A 17,683-nucleotide genomic window follows, 5' to 3' on the forward strand; every position below is an offset into this window, starting at 1 on the left:
TTCCTTTGTGTTCGAATGGATATATGTATATATATAAATAGAACGGAAACATCTCCTACAATTTCCAAATATTACCTCCCACCGTGGTTCACTTTCGATTCAGATTCGTTAAACAAAGGAAAATAAAAAAAGTGACTAGGAAAATGCTGGAAATAGATCAATGTTCCTATACATAGCTTACAAGCAGTAGAAAGTGATATAGATCGTTTCAAACGCATGCCGCAGGTTTAGTATCCTATGAATCTAGATTACTTTGCAGATAAAAACAAACATTTTGGTTTCATGTTGACTCTTACCGAAAGTTATATATATATAATATATATTATATATTATATATTATATATTATATATTATATATTATATATTATATATTATATATTATATTATTATATTACATGACATATAATATGTATATATCAAATGTGTCGTTTCTGCTTCTGTTTGCTAATAATAGAATCATATAACATCGTGTTCAATAAACCGGCGAGCAAACATCATAATTTTACAGTGCGAAATTAAAGCCCACGCGTGGATAGCTAATGAATTAATTTACGACACACCAAGCACGTCGCTGAACATATTAACGAGATTGCGTTGTAACGTATCGCGAAAACAAAGCGTAAGTAGACTATTAAAGTTGATATTCAGAATAGAGAGTAACGATCGATAAAAAAAGGAAAAAACAAATTAGTGAAAAAAATGATGACGCGAGAATTTAAGGTATCAGCGAATCGTCGATCTATCGTTTTGTGAATTGCAAATTGGAAAAGTTGAGTCAATCGTATCCAATATTTTTTACTGCACAGCCAAGTCCTGTGTGCACCGAATGCAATTCTCGAAGCCGGTTCGAATATGCATCGGTCGTACACAGATCCAATTCCCCAGGAACGAGAGGGGTAGGAACTTGAGTCTTTTGTTTTGTCTCGACAGAGTGGAATTTCAGTAACAAGTGCCCACCCCCGAGAAACTTTTGATAAAATCTTCACGAACCGAGGCTATGGTTATCCTCTCAGCATCTATGTATTCGACATTGCCTCCTGTTATCAACATTGTCGTACTTTATCCGCACGAATTTCGCTGAGGCACGCTCGATTTGGAGGCGCATTCAAAGTCAATACGAAAAAATCAATAAAGAGATACATATCGTACTTGTCAAAGGACGCGAATGAAAGGTGCTTTGTATAATTTTTTCAGAAGAAATTAAGCTTTAAAGATAGAAGAAACCGTCAATTTTCCAATCTTTGATGTATTTCCTTTTTTATTTTACATATATTATTCTTCCATATTTTGTATATTTACGCTGTTCGCAGTGTCACACACCCGCAGTCTATTTCTAAAAATTCATTTTAATTAAAAAATTAGCAGGTAATCTGTCAATAACAAGCGGTCCTTGAAATTAATTAATCACATCGCGTGTTCTTGTAATTCGGATCTGAAGCCGCCCGAAGAGCCAGGCAATTAGAGAGCCAGTTAAATATTCACGGACCCTCGAATTCTGTATTGTTTCTAAATATGCAGATCGAGCGGCGTACCTCCGGTACCGGGGCGCAATTTCTCAATTCCTTCCTCCGACTCACCCTCTTAGTTTGCTCGTTGAACGCGCATAAACCTAGGCGGAAAATCTCGGTAATCGATAGTTGACTCGATATCACGGGGTAGAGAAACGCCGTCTCCTTGGGGGAACCGTGTTCGAAATATCGCATAATCTCGTATTCTCCATCTTCCTCGTCGGCATAGGCGACATACCCACAGCCCGTAATGGAAGCAATCTACTTCGAAACGATCGGATGCACGATCGCATACGACGAATTAGGAAGAGTGTGCATTGTACCAGCCGATACACACGAACGCGTACATTTGCACATGGCCGAATCCGAAGGGGGAGAAGGAGACAGGAAAAGTGGTGAGCGTAAAAATTTGAAAAAACACGGCCGGACGAACGAGCGAAGAAACTCTCGCAAAGTTCCAGAAGGGAAAAAGAGAATATCGATTGTTACAGGGCTTACTTTTTTGCCGGTGAAGAAATACGTACCTCTATGCCAAAAGGAGGTATTTCTCGGAAAGAGAGAAAAAAGAGGAAAATGAATGTAGCCTGGCATGATGAAAGACACTCTCGTTGTGCGACCAGCTTTCCACGAACCGAGATAAAGAATCTTTAATATTTTCGCCAGCGCCAACAGCAATTATCGTTGTCATTAGTTGATTGTCTTTGATTAAAGTGTCGCTGACCATCGTCTGATTACATTCCAGACGAGACAAATTCGAGACATTTTATTGTAATTGGTGTCGTTTTTAATTGATAACGTTCTTAATCGGGTTTTACGGTCATTTTTACCTGACCATCGTGTAGATTGCTATTTCATTTTTGATTGCGGAATGATGTATCATGTAACTTACTGCACTGCCATTCGTAGCTACGGTATTTCTAGAAATTCTCTTTGCTTTCCTGTGTACCATGAATCGCTCTCGATTTATCATTGTCGCGCTTTCTTGCATTAACGATATCTCTTCGTTATTGAAGAAAGAAGACATTAGAAATGGCTCGAATTGTTCGCTGCTACAGTTAATATGCTATCGTGAGTGAGAGATAACGACACGGCTCTACGTTTAATAGAAAAACGAAGCAAAAGCTGAGCTTTGAAAAATGGATTTGTTACCTTGAAGAGAAATATCCTCGTTTCTTCTTCTTTTTTTTTAATTTTTATTACGGTACACTTCTTTTCAACTAACCTCCATAGGATTGGGATTATAGCCGGTTAATACGGAAATGATATGTGAAATTAATAGATTGTTTTTATTCTGTGTTGACAAAAATTTAATTACTGTTATCTAACGATTAAAAATCGCAGAAAACATCTAACAATGGCATCGTTGTTGCAATGTTTTACATCTTGGTAGAGCTTGGAAAAAAATCGTATAACTCGCTGTTAGCAAAGGGAAAAAACCGGGCATATAACCGCGAGAAAGAAGCGAAAGGCTGATACACGAATCGCGGTGGCTGCCGCCACTAGAAGGAGACATTGACGTGGAATCGATAAACGTCAATCTCGCTCCCGTTCACATGGCTGACAATTAAATTCTCGTATGAATGGTCAGCCCAGTGTTCTCATAACGCACAATGGAATGTTGAATCAATTTTTAGGCAGGCAGAAGCGAGTGTTCGAATTTAATATTCCTTAAACGATTTAAAAGAAGAAACAAAGAAGGTGCACGGAACGGTACGTAAAGGATAACAAACAAAAGGAAATAATCTATTCGTTTGTTCAGGCAGAAGCTTTTATTCGGAACGACATACCGCTCAATTGTCATGGCATTTTTATTCTAACTACGTATGCCTGCAACTGAAAACGTTACCGAGATAATTGGGAAATGGTAACGAATAATGGAAATAATTTTCTGTTATGATAGCTATATCTGCATGTTCCTAAATTTCTTTACTTTTATCTATCTCTTGATAAGAGACACCAATAAGTAAAGATTGTCAAACTATCGCTTCATAAGTATCGACTCAAGAAACCTTCCGATAATTCATCTACATAATTTTGGGAAGTTTTCCACCATCGCGGTGATGAACGTGAAAATTCTCAACGGCGACGTTTCAGCCGCATAAAAATTGATTCTGCACCAAATCAAATTCACTGTGGAATCATCTACGTCCGTATCGTACCATTTTGTTGGTGGCAATTATCCGAAACAAAGGACACAAAAAGTGGAAAAGTATGGCGCGTAACTGCCGATAAAATACAAAAAAAGGGGAAAGAGGAAAAAATAAAGGAAGGAAAAGGGGTGGAAAACGATGAACGAAATGACAGAGTGCGATATTCGATGGATAAACCGCGGAAAAGGATTTGCGTGTGTTTCATGTGAACTGACACAAGAGCGGAAGGGACGAATCGGGATTCCCGCGTACACGTCTACGCAAAGACGCGTGTATTCGAAACGTATATGCACACGAGACGCTCAGTCGATATGTAACTATGTCAGATTGTAAGCTGTTGCACCGGAAACCCAGTGATAAAGCTTGCTCCCCTCCCCGCCCCTCATTTCACTTCGAAACTAACTATTTGCTCATATTGCCTCCCATTACGACCTGAAACTTGGACAAGCAAAGCGACAGGAAGTATAGCTAGGCTACGCATTTACGTTCATGGCGAATGTTAATGGCGAAACGTTTCGTTGATAGAAACCTTTCCGTGATATTATGTGGCTTGTTCTGATAATCATAGTCGAAGGTATATTAAATTCGAAAGCTGAAATTGATGAAAGTTTCTTCGGTACTCTGGGAAATCGCTTCGATTAATTACTTCCACAAATATTGGTGCTTTTACCCTTCCCAAGATCGAATGATTTTTAGATCGTGGAGAACATACTTTCTCTTTTATAGATTATTAGTAATACAAACACATATTTTTCGAAAACGTTATCGTTATCATTAATTAACATATTACAGATCTCTTGACAGGATACAAATGTAATTTGCAGTTATTTAATTTGAAGAAATAAATATTAAATTCGCAAATTATTCGTTAATTATTATGTACAATATTAATTCAATAATTTTCATTTGTGTCAATATGGATCAAGCAATACATACAAAAAGGAAACTATTCAGTTCGGTTTCATATTGTAGAATATTAGTATCAAGGATTTGATCCTTGGAAGGATATCGAAAATAGAAGGTGGATGTATTAAAAATGTGAATGACTTGGCTAAATTGATAAGACGTTGGAAAATAATCCTTCAGATACGTATCGTTCTCGCTAGCCTGAGATGCGAAACGGTTTTCAGTTGAAATCCGTCTTCATGGATCAATAATACCTTTCTTGAAAGCCAGCTATGAGTGGTAAATGGGACGATCTTCCGACCCTTCAAAGTACCTTCCCCTGTAAGTCACCCGAGCTTTATAATACATCATTGGCGTAAAGTTTCGTACCCTTTAACACGAAATATACGTGTAGCTATTAAAGGTTGAGAAATTCTCGTCTCTCACGCGAGCCTTCCTTTTTCGATAGTAGTATCAAGTCGATTCTTTCCCTCGTTTGTTATCCCGAGAATAGGTATAGCACACCATGTAAAAGTTTTAAGCCATCCGTCAAACGTAAATTTGAGAAACGTTTAGTTTAAAAATTATTGATTAATTTCAAACAAATAAATATTTTATGTCTGTGAAAAATACGGCCTAGGACTTCTTTCACAGTACTACACTATAATACATATTCGAAAACTAACTTTCATTATTCGCAAATCGAACGGGAATTCAACTTACAAAACGCATTAATTGCATAATAATTTAGGTGAACCGGGGAGACAGCGAAATTTTTGCGACATTTTAAGATATCCGTTCGACGCTGATTTATCACCGAGAGATAAAAATGCGCGTTTAATGGCAACTGAATTTATGAATACTGATCACGAAATTAAGCGTTGCAGGGCCGGTGCCGCATCAAATACCGCGGTTAAGGAAAATTTAATTAACGTCTGTGCTCGACCGTGTCCCTGCTAGCGAACTCTTCTCAGCCGATATCTTTGCAGGCTACAGAAAAAGAAAAATAAAAAAGAAAAGCAAATTGCAAGAAACAAAAAGCACTTCACAGCGACATCAGCCTTTCTCAAAGAAATTTTGTTCATATTTATTGGAATTTAATTGCTTTTTAATGTCCCTTGGCATTTGCGCTTCGATATTTTCATCCTGATAAAAAGTAGGGCATCGTCTTTCCTTTTTTCTTCGTCGAATCATATTTCGTCGGACATCACGTCACTCATCGTGTGTTGCATTATTAAAGGGGTTACTTTCGCGGTTATACTTGGTTCGGCTGAAATTAGCCGGCTGCTGTGCCAAACAGAGTTTAATAGCGATAGCACGTGGATTATTTATACCTAAACGTCTTACAAAACCGATCGAATTGTCTGATGCTTTTTTGGTCGGTGTTATCAGACGGTTCGTGCGCCAAGTTCTTCAGACTATACCACGTAAATATTTAGCTGTTTCGTCGTCGAGAGAAGACTCGACCCTCTTTGGAGTGCGTCGTCATTCGGTCAAGATAAATCGCTAGGAGGATACTCTCTGACACAGAAGAATGAGCAAGCACTTTCTTGAATCTTTTGGTACAAGTAGAGCCATGTATCAGCGTATCGCGTATGAAATTGGCTTCTTTATGTTTTTAATTTTCATAAATATATATGTAAATGCTTATTATCATAAATATGTCAATTTTTATATATTATAGATCCTTTGATAAAGTAAAAACTCAGGGAATAAAGAGTAACCATTTCAGATATCTAATGACGATATTTTTCCAGAAGTAACAGCCTGAGTAGAATCAATCAAGATTTCCTTAGCCTACTTCAACCCAACGACGTTGTAACTGTCGATAAAATTATAGGGATCTCTCTGCTCGTTCTAAGGGGTAAATAAGCTGTGTACATGGTATAAACGATGTCGATAAAGTAATATTAGCGCTATCCAATAATTCAATCCTGGCAATTTCAGCAAATTTCTTGCATTCACGCAATTTACGAAGATCAGTTAATCTACAGTAAAAGTTTTCACAAGCTAATTTTATTCTTGCTCGGAAATTCGTTGTTTTGTTTTAATAAATACGTAGTGAACATATACATTAATAAGTTCGTATGAAAATAACAACTTAAATTCCTGTATGTTTAATTATCATTCTTCATTTTCAAGCTTCTGAGACTTTTGTTCCTTTAAAATATTGTCTGTGTAATATTTCCTTGGAATCCTCGTATCAATTTAAAATAATATAAGCTTGTCCATATGTAAAAATTAATTAAATTCACTCTCTAATACGATTTCTTTCTTCTGATTACTTTTACAATTATGAACGTGAAAATAATTATTTCCGGAATTTTCACTGAAACGAGCTAGTACAATCTATCGCTATAACTTTCATCGTATTCGAACTTTTATGATGAATTTGGTCGAACATTGGTATTTTCTTAGAAATCGAGCTCTTCGTATAACGAAATCCGTAGTATAGGTAACCAAAATCCTGACCTTTCTAACCTTTGCTCACCTTTCTAACGCGATCGTAACGACATCGCAATCGACGATGAAATTACAGTGATCGTTGTTCGTAATAAGAACTGAGATTATAATTCGTGGTAAAACACAATGACGGATCGATGTGTTCGCCCGAATGCTCTAGGAGGAATAGCTTGGAACATTGTTAATTTTGAGCTGATATAGGTATATACGTAGAAGATCCGAAATGTTGTCGCAGTAACAATAACTGTGAGAGAAAGCAAAGAAGAAAATAAGAAAATAGATTGACGAGAGATTGGAGAAAAGAGGCTGGGAAAATAAATAGGTTGCTTTGTTATATCGCGAAACATGATTGCATTTGGATGAGCGAGCAAAAAACTGGAAGAAATCTTTTCATAAGATCATTCGGCAACGATGAGGGACTCGGAGAAAAATGATACTTGCGACAAAATCTCCAATTTGAGAAAACGCTAAGCTAAGAACGATAACGAAAAGCTAAACTTTAGTAGAGAAACTTATATGTTACAGTTCGTGTTATCAGTACAAGTAGTCGATTCACGCTATTTTTATAATAGAAATATTATTACACAGCGAGTGGCATGATGAAACGAGGAAATGTCAACGTTTTTGCTTCACCTTTGAACTGATATAACATTTCCCGTTATTATTATATCATTATTCTTATTAAAGTAAATTTATATTCTTAGATAACCAAGGAACGTCTTTGTTCTTTTGTATTAAAAACTTGATTTCAATTTTAACGAAGTAATGAAAATGTTCGTCTCAGGACTCTCTTACATAATTGAATTAATATTATTAGTGATAATTAACTAACTTGGACTCCCTTGCTGGTAACTTATAATTTTTTGTTTCCATTTCTTTTATCCCTCTATGACTAAAATACTTCGTGAAAAAAGAAAATCGAATCCTGTAAGTCGAATTTTGATTCGCTGCAAATGCTTCACAATTATTCAGGAATAATGAGTTTCGTCACATACACACGCGCGCGCGCACGAGTGAAATCCAATTTTAAAGCTTCAAAAATAAGAAATCGCAACGTAACACAACAATAGTGAATACAGAACAGGGAATTGGTTCCTTTCGCGAACGTATCCAGTTCGTGAAACAAAGATCAGATAGATTGGAAAGAAAAATGAAGGGGATAAAGAAAGGTAAAAACGAAAAAATTTGAGACACAAATTAGACAAAAAATATTCGCAGGGATAAAGGAGACAGTGCAACGTTAAGAAAAGAAAGAATAGTGAAGAATTTGGTTGACCGGCGAGGAACTAAAAGTTTAATATAAAAGCGGAAGGAACAAAGGTAAAAAAGGTTGGAGAAACCCGATGAATTATAGAGAAACGATGCGATAGAGATAGAAAGAAGATACGAAGGAAAAAATGAAAAGGATCGGTAAGAGTTGTGAAACGAAGCTGAGGAGTAGAGGAAGAAACAGAGAAGTGAAAGAGACGAGAAATACAAGAAAATAGAGTGAGAGTATGCACGCCTACGCGCAGTTGAAACGCGCCGCGCAACGTTTGAAATTTTAACGACCCCTATTCTAAAAAAGAGATGGCCACGAAGAAATCTTGTGAGTCAAAGCTCGTTTCTGTCCGTAACATCGCGATAGCTTTCCGAGGGATTTGACCAGTGCTTCCACTATATTTGCCTATTTTTTCATAATTAGACGCTCAATCTCAAAAATCACCATAGGGAAATCTTCCATCCACAGTTATATCGTGCCTCGTTTCATTGATGTTTCGAGGTTTAAAATCAAATTTTGGCAGAAAAAACTTACAACTGGAGTAAAAGAGACAGCTTCCATTGTGACCAACTCGAAATATAATATTATGTATGTAACATTAAATAAAATATAACATTAATCTTGTTTTTATTAAAAAGGCCAAAGTAACTGGGAAACGCTAAAGAACTTTTCCTCGATATTTTTATTTCCACCGACAAAATATTTTGGCACGATCGTTCAATGTGTCTGTCTGTTCATGTTCCTGCAAAAAGCTATTTACAGGCTTCTCAAGACATTTTAATGATGCTTATATACCGAAAGAATTGAAATTTTTCTAATGAAAAACTTGGTTATCCATAGTACATAGAACTCGTCTCGCTTCCTATTTGTTTTATTTAGAAAGCATTTTCTATGGACGTAAATATTTAGTAAAATACACCTGTCGCGTTTAAAAGAATTTGGCTAAAATTATTCCTTTCGCAAAAATTCTCGAAAAGTTGGGTAAATGATTACAGAAGGAATAGGGCAGTGCGCGTTTATGTGTGCAGTTTAAATAAAAAAATACGAGAAATATCAGGTGAAAATTAACTCTAATATATCAAGGGGAGATTTTAATAGTACTACCTTTTGATTCTCCCTTTTTCGTTTGAATAGTTTAAAATGCAATGTGTATTTATATGCGAGGAATCTATACTACGCGCACATGTTGTTTTCCACGTCGTAAAAAATGTATTTACAAAATCAACGGGATCCGGAAAGCTTGTCATGATTACCGGATATTTTGTTTTACGTGAACGTGGGTTTTTCAAATTTTCATCAAAGCATGGGCGGTTGCTGTTTAAATGTTTTAACAGGACGAAACCTTATATCCTTTCACACTGGTAGCTGTTACCGGACAGGTTCAAAACCAATGTATATAAAATCACGAAGCCTGATAAAACTTTTATTACCGCACGACAAAACTCCGCAACTCGAATGCTCATAAGGATAGCGCGTTTCCTTGCCTCGGGGCTCGTGAAAACCACCGGAAGATTCATAAATGATCAAAAATAGGTCCTGTAGTCAAATAATTTTTTCATTCTTTTTAAAGCAAACAGAATTATTTCTAAATTTGTCAAAAGTTCCTTCGAACAAAGATAGAAAAAATCCAAAACAAAGGCAGCCTTAACATTAAAATAAACATTTACAACACGATACTGTCTAAAGGAATATCAGAATTGTGTTTTAGACAACTTTTCAAATACAAAAATGAGAAGTGGAAGTGGTACTGTTTAACTATCGAAGGTAAAATTTATGAGCAGCAGAGAGAAACAGTAAAATATATTATACGATAAACACTGACCACGAATATCCTGAAGAAAGAGAAAAAATTGATCCATATGTTTCAAATCTAAACAAACCGACCAAAAAATATAAAAGAAATAAAAAAAAGTTGGTCAACGATGGACCCGTTAAAGACAGTGGCTGCGGTGGGAAAAGCGGGCAGCAGCTGAAAGCTTGTTTTCCCGGAGCTTCTCGCAGCGTTTGGCACAGTTTTCACTCTTGACGTGCATGATCGCGCCTGTCGAAAGAGTCGTGCGCTCGACAAGCGAGGCAGAAAGAGAGGGTGAAAGACGACTCTGTGAGCGTGCGATTTCGCCCACGCGCGCTCACAGACACACGCACATCAACATATTCTATATACATTCATGTTCGACCTCTACATATATAGCTCATGCGCCTGTGCGTGTGTCTCGGTTGCAGCAGCAACCGTGCGACCGTGTGTTAAGGCTAGCTCTCTCGTACAGTGTCCTCCGCTTTTCAAACGACCAGGCGCGCGCGCTCGATATTCCGCTGTTGAACACCCACATACGCCCACTGCCACCCACACACGTAAGTACACGCTTACGCATGCAGTCAGGCCAACAGGCTGAGAGCGCGTACTCAACGCGTGTACTAGCGGAATCTTGCATCTGCACGGTGCAGAATCGAATCCGGACCAACGAAAAGCGACACATCACACGACTGCCACGTCGAATCATCGACATTTGCGGAGAGTGAGCTGTCGCTCTTTCCGTGTGTCGCAAACGTCGTGACAGACGTCGGTGTATACTACATAAAGTCCAGTCGCACGGGCGCCGATTGTCGAGTCGCGAGTCGATGCTCGGAAACAGCCCCCTGAGTGCTCTGAAGTACCGATCCTCCACTCTGCTGATCGTACGGCTTCGATTGGTCACCCGGGTACTCAATGTCCCGCTGCCATTTCAAATACAGTAAGAGATCTCTGACTCGATCACTGTAATAATCGATGCCGATTACGTGACAGAGAAAGAATGAAATTTTATGGTGTTATATAAAAAAAATTATCTCTTCTTCCTCTTCTTTCTTTTTTTAAAATTACTATTAACTTTTTATCTAGATTACTATTAAATTTTATCGCATCGGTGTTGTGCTCTGGTTGCTTCTTTTATTAAATTTTGTCCCGTAGTTCTCTAACTATTTTATGTAAGCAAAGAGTACAGTGTCCATAAAAGAATTTAAAATATTTTTCCTATATAAATTTAAAGCAGGTTATAAAGATAGAACATGTCGGAACATTAATTTAACCTTTGGGAAAGATTTTGATGAGAAGATAATCAATTTAAAAATTTAAAGGGATTGTAAAAGTATCTTTAATATAAAAAGATTTCAGTAATTGAATAGTAATTGTTATTTCGAAAAAATCAAATTTGTTTAAAAATTGGTTCAGAAATCTCGGAAGAAATCTCCGCGATGAAATCGAAATCACGTGTAATCTAAGTGAATAGATGTACACCGATGTATCTCAGAATATATACAGGTTTACAATGGGTCACGTATTTTTCCGCGTTCCGTACAGTGCGCAAATTACGGGTGAGCTTTTACATAGTCGGCTGGAATGGTAGTGTCGTTCCTATCGTTACTGCGGACGTATTGTTACTTCCCTGGTTTTGCGTCACGGCGACGCGTTATTTAATCGCGCGATAAAGCTGTTTCGAAATTTATGTTTCATTGTTACTGGTTCATTTTTGGAACGTCTGTTCTCATGCCTCTTGTATTTCGCGCGCTGCCAGCAATCGGCACGTGCGCCCGTCTCGTACCGGCGTATCGTGCTGAGTTACGGGTGCGATCAACGATTTTCCCATTCTTTTCCTTCGCGATAGAACGTAAAAGAGATGAAAAGCGGCAGATGATTCCTCGTTAACTTTATGTTTTCTCTGTTTCACGCGAACGGGAAACACCGAACTCGTGTTTTACGATGTTTACATAGATCGTAAAAGACGCGTCGAACGTGTCTTCGACCCATATCGGGTTATTTACAAGGAAGAACGTTCATGAGGAGAAGAACGAAATGAATCAACTGCAATTTTAATCGGTAAACTGCTTAATATTGCAACGTAATCGGTACTCAATCATCGCTCTTCTGTATCTTCTATGAGAAACTTGTCACGAATTCATTTAACGTTTGTATCCCAGTATCTTTCTTACGAGAGATCGATTAGACCGGAGAAACTATAACGCGAAGATAGAGTGCAGTATAACATGTACACAACGTAAAATATATTGGAAGTTGCTATGTGTGGAATAGAGAATGATGTTATCTTATCGAAGTTGGAGGTTTATGAAACTGGAAACAGTTGTAAATATTGATAACGTAAAAGAAAATATTTTATATATTTTCAATATTTATCAGAATATGGAAATGGACAAAATTTCTTTTGAAAGTTTTTGATACTGAACAAGCAAATTGGAGTATCTAATGAATTATAAAGGCGATTAATTTATTTCTTCGATTTTACATCAACAATTCCCTAAAAAGAGGCAGATCTCTCGTGATACGAACCGTAACATCAAGTATAGTAACTTAAAACCAAGGAATTCATATTTCCATATCTATTTATCGAAATACATATTCTTTATCAGTCTTGATCAAATTCTAATGGTCAAGCCATTGCCATGAAATTAGTATGCTTAGTATTCGGTTGATGAACTCATGATTCACGCAATATACATGGGTGTCTAATATGTGTACGTATATATACACAATGTATATGCATTATATATTATTCACACAGGATGTATTGGAAACCTTGTTAGGAAATTTACAGATACGTTCGTAAATCGAGATCAACTACATCCTTGTAAACATAGGTTCGCAAATTCATTCTTTATGTTCTTTTTGTCACAAAAGGACCAAGATTATTCGCATATATCTCTTGCATAAAATATCAAAACTACCAAAGAATTTCAGAACTGAAGAATTTGCAGACGTTGGTCTATCAGGAGCAATTAATTTCAATCTTTAGTTTCTTCAGGGACGAATTTAACAAGATCGGGAAAAGATAATCATCTTTTATTTTTCTAGCGAAAATATATGTATATCCAGCCATTCTGCAAAAAATCTCCAGTTAGAACCTGAATCGTGTACGTCAGCATCCCTTAAGAGATTAAAATTTGTTCAGAAATTTCCTGACAACATTCCAAATGCACATCAAGGAGCAAAAATAAACGTCGTTTCATAATTCCTCCCTCATTTTTGTCTATAATCGAACAGCTCCGAATAAGCAACGCAGGGACAGGTCTCTGGGAATTGCGTGGGCAAATTGTACACCGGAAAATCCTTTCCTACGCCCACACCGTCATGGTTGTACATAGACAAAGACAGAGAGGAAGACAGATGATGAAGGACGACGATCGTTCTCATCGTGGTCCCAATTAATCAAACGTTCCGCAAAACAGAATAAGGAAACGGTCACAAGTCCGGCATCGCGTCAATTAAAATTTACCGCATCGGAAGCTGATTGTTCCACCCCGTCTTCTTCTTTCTCATTAACAGATGCTTCCAGCTTCGTAGAAGAAATTACCATGACGAAAAAGAAACCTAGCCGCGGAACAGCGTTTGTTTATTGACGAAAATTTAACTGAAAATATCCGTCAGATTACGTGCGCAAATATTGAGACAGCAATAATTTCGTTGTGAGTGTGTGTACGTTCTGTCTGCGGGCCGGAATCAGCGTACTAACGAGAGAGTGGCTGCGCGCACGTCACGCAGGAAGCGTCGCCAATGACGTCAGGCTGCCAACACGTTACGTAGCAAAGCAACACCTTCCCTCGGGCTCATTTGAAAATCGCTGCGCGTCTTGAGCACTCGCGACGATAACGAACTCGAAACAGGTCGAACGTTGAACTTGCGTTCGCGCGAATGCTCAAATGATACGTTTGTTTGCATGGCATTGAGAGAAAACTTTCGTTAATACGTTGAAATGGTTAACGACGTTTGAATCTAGTCGAAAATTCGACGTCTGATACTTTGAAACTCTAGAGAGAAAAAAAATAATTTATTTACCGCAAACGATTGTCAAAATTTCGAGATACAAATTGCTACTTTTTCGATATTGAGATTGGCCGATGAAATACGTGACACGTCTTTTTAATTAACGTAAAGATCACGGCTCGTAAATATTTTCATTGGTCGGACGAAAGCTTAAATATCGCGATATAAATCAGCCTTCCGTTTCAATCCTCCGACTGTCATTGAAAATTGGTTAACACAACAAATCGCGCGCACGAATTCGTTTCGATCGGACGTGTAAGAACTGGTTTGACAGACGTCATTATTTGGTGATGAAGATTTATCGTTCCGGCCGCGTTTTTGATATTGCCGCAGCTTAAAGGATTAAAAGATCGCCCAGAATACCGAAACCGTCATCGTGTGGAAATCCCTACGGCGCGACCCATGCAGAGACCCGTCTCGTGCGTTTCGAGAGCATATCCCGCTTCAGAGACAAGAGGGAGAAAAATAAAACGGGCAAGTAGACGAATGCAAAGACAGACAGAAAGAGAGACAGAGACAATAACAGGAAACAGTGAAAGTAAACCGGCAACTAGAAAAAAAAGAATGAAAAGAAAAGAAAAAAGAACGAAAGAAACACGGTTGAAATTTGTATGGAAAAGCACAACACCTGGTTCCGACCGTTCGCGTCGCGAGAAAAGCGATCGTCTCTAGGACGAGAGCCTAGCAGCACAATGAAAAATGTATTTATATGCCTGTGCCGCGACACAGAGTATCTAAAAGAGAGATAGATCGGTTAGCTAGTGTCGCAACAACTCACCCGATGCAGCCAGGGCTATAGCCGCCATGAGAGTCCAACGTCTCATGTTTGCACGATTGAGGAACCGGAGCAGTTCGCTCCTTCCTCGATCACCACCACCTCCGCCACCACCGGCTTCTTCTCCGCCTCCTCCACCTCCTCACTATTCGGTTGTCCTCGCACGTGGCTGCAAACGCGTCGAACAGGAACGGACCAGCTGGATCCCGTAGGCACTGTGAGATTTCTTACGTTTTCGTGCAAACTTTTCACCCGAGCCTGAGGTCTTCAGTCTTCCGAGGGTCCACCTGAATTTACGTGCCTTGAACACGGTAATGGCATCGTTTTCGTTCTATCAGGGGCACGTGACAGCCTCAGTGGACCTGCAGCGTGTCCCTGCGCGTACACCTCGCACGCACTAAGCTTCAGCAGCTCGGTTGTGCCCTGGTGCAGCATCGTTGGGCATCGAGGACATTTCTCTTCTTCTCTTTTATCTACTCTCGTTGTACTCGTACTCTCGGCTCAATTTCACACAACTCTCTACTTTCCCTGTGTACTCGCGTTTCTGCCTCCCACCCTGATGTACGCACGACTTGCTCCGATTCGTATTCCGCTGGATCAGAAGCAACAGACCTGCACACGGAATAGCGAGTAGTCGCGAGTATGTACACGAAAATTACTTGCACGGCTCACAGACGCGTCGTCGTCGTCGTCGTCGTCGTCGTCTGTCGGTGAGCCAGCTCATTCGACCGACTTGCGATCCGAGTTATTCCACGCCGTCCGATCCCCGCCGATTCCCAGAGCGCGTCTGACTGTCAGCACCGTGACGTTACTACTACCACGGTTAACATCCTTCTGATCCGTTCGAGATCGATGGTTATCGCGGATGTTCCACCGTTTCCCCAATGTCCTCAAGTGTCCCCGTCCGTATCTTTTGTCACAGGAATGTCAGATGCGCCCTCGCCGGCGACCAACGCTGGACTGATTCTCATTTGGCTGCAGCGCCGCGCGGTATCGCCGCCTCGGCTCTCTTTGGCGCTAGCGCCCTGTGTAGCCCACCGCCACCGATGCCTTTCGTCTCTCTTCAACTGATACCGATCCTCTCGCTCGCGTGTTCCCTCTTTCTTCGATCAGTGCCACCCTCTCTCTTCCTTTCCCTTTCCTCTCACCATCGTTCTCGTTCACTCCCGTACGGCCCACATTCGCGCATCGTGGGGTGGCATGGTATACCATGCGGTACAACCCCCTTCCGCCGTTCTCTCGTCGGGCTTTCCCTCTTCGTCCCCCTGCTATAGTGCATGCCAACATCGCCGGAGAAGAGAGAATCGTTACTATGGCGAGATCAATATGATAGGACGGCGCATGCCTCGGTATCCTTATACTTGAACCCTTCGCACTCATCTCGCTCGCTCCGCTTCCAACCGCGCGCTACTTGTCCTCCTCTTCGCTCGTCTTTTCTCCTTCTCCATCCTTTGGCTTTCCCCTCTAACCGGACCGCAACTTTCGCACACTCCGTCGTCTCGTCTCTTTCCCTCCCCACACGATCTCCACCAAGTAGAGGAGAACGTAGTGTGCCAGACCGTAGGTGAGCGCGGCGTTGACTTAAGTCGCTTCAGTCAACAGAGAACCGTATGCGGGAGAATACCGTCTCCTCTCTGAGTCCTCTTAACGCCCCGATGCTCCGATTTCTGCTTTGTGCCTATCTCCGTTCCGAGTCTACGTTTCGACTCCTTTCTTCGTGCGTGAATCATCGCTTCTTCTCGTACGAGCCAAGAAAGAGCAGCGACGAGATTCAGAAATCATTCCATCAAACCTAGCCCTTCCATCCGTCTTCCGTTAGCGATCTTGATCCTTGAGATTCGCTACTGTTTCATCCTATCTACCACCACCGCTGCTGTTGCCGTTACTGTTGCTATTGCTGCTACTGCTGCTCTCTATACCATATCTCTTGTATCGAAATCGTTCCGCGAAACTTGCTGATTGATCGACCGGATTGAATTTCCGTTTCGCTGTTTTGTTTGTATTAGGTTTACAGCTTTATTTTTTAGATCGCGGGAACTGGCTAAAGGTTTTCGTATTTATGTCGTAGGATACCTGGAGATTGTTATTAATCCTCGTTCTAGAATAGCAATTGTTGTTATTTTAAGAACCATCGTTTTTATTCGTTAAAATGTGTTTCCTGAAAATACGATTATCGTATATTTAACCCTCAATTGGTATCGTTCTGTTGTAGTTGACAAGTACAAAACTTTATGACTAGTTACTGAATTACAGAATATTCCACCGTAATTTCTATAGTATATTTTACGTTATAAAGTCCATCGATAACAGGTATCGTGTAAAATATAAAATGTACAAATTAAAATGAAATACTTTAAAATTAAATATAAGCAAACTTAAAATTAACCTTCGTTTTCTATAATCCAATTTGTAATACCAACTGAGAGTTAAAATCAATTTAATAATTATTTACATACAAAATTATAAAATGCTACTTTTCAGTTAAAAATTTTCCTCGTTTGATAACACTAGTTATTTCTTCGAGAATATCTGTTGAAAATGTAAAATAATTTTAATATTACTAGTGAATGCAAATTCACAGTAATATTTAGCAACTTCCATGTGCCATATTTTAATCGTAATATGTAGACATACATATTATATATTTATGAGAAGATGGGAGAAGTAAAAATTAGCGAACTTCGTTCGATTAAAGAAAGACACAATTTTTCTTCGAAAGGTTCATTTTGAAAAGGTTCGCGCTATAAGGGAGACCGCCGCGTCTGTGCGGCAAATTGCGGCATTTTTGTTATTAATTTTTCAAGCTTTACCATGCTCCAATTTAGTTTC

The 17,683-nt window shown here is 39.2% G+C and overlaps 1 protein-coding gene across 3 annotated transcripts in view; it reads right to left on the minus strand.

The window, feature by feature from the left end:
* LOC132913436 (neuronal acetylcholine receptor subunit alpha-7-like) overlaps positions 1–15,206 on the minus strand; it is a 167,693-nt gene extending 152,487 nt beyond the window's left edge. For all 3 annotated transcript variants that reach the window (XM_060971791.1, XM_060971790.1, XM_060971789.1), the window contains exon 1: positions 14,858–15,206. Coding sequence is in view for 2 of the 3 variants with exons in the window: in XM_060971790.1 (XP_060827773.1) it covers positions 14,858–14,903 (46 nt within the window). In the remaining variant the exon portion in view is untranslated. The remainder of the gene's footprint in view (positions 1–14,857) is intronic.
* Between the last annotated feature and the right edge of the window lie 2,477 nt (positions 15,207–17,683).

This window comes from Bombus pascuorum, chromosome 13, assembly GCF_905332965.1.
Source record: "Bombus pascuorum chromosome 13, iyBomPasc1.1, whole genome shotgun sequence".
NCBI lineage: Eukaryota > Metazoa > Arthropoda > Insecta > Hymenoptera > Apidae > Bombus > Bombus pascuorum.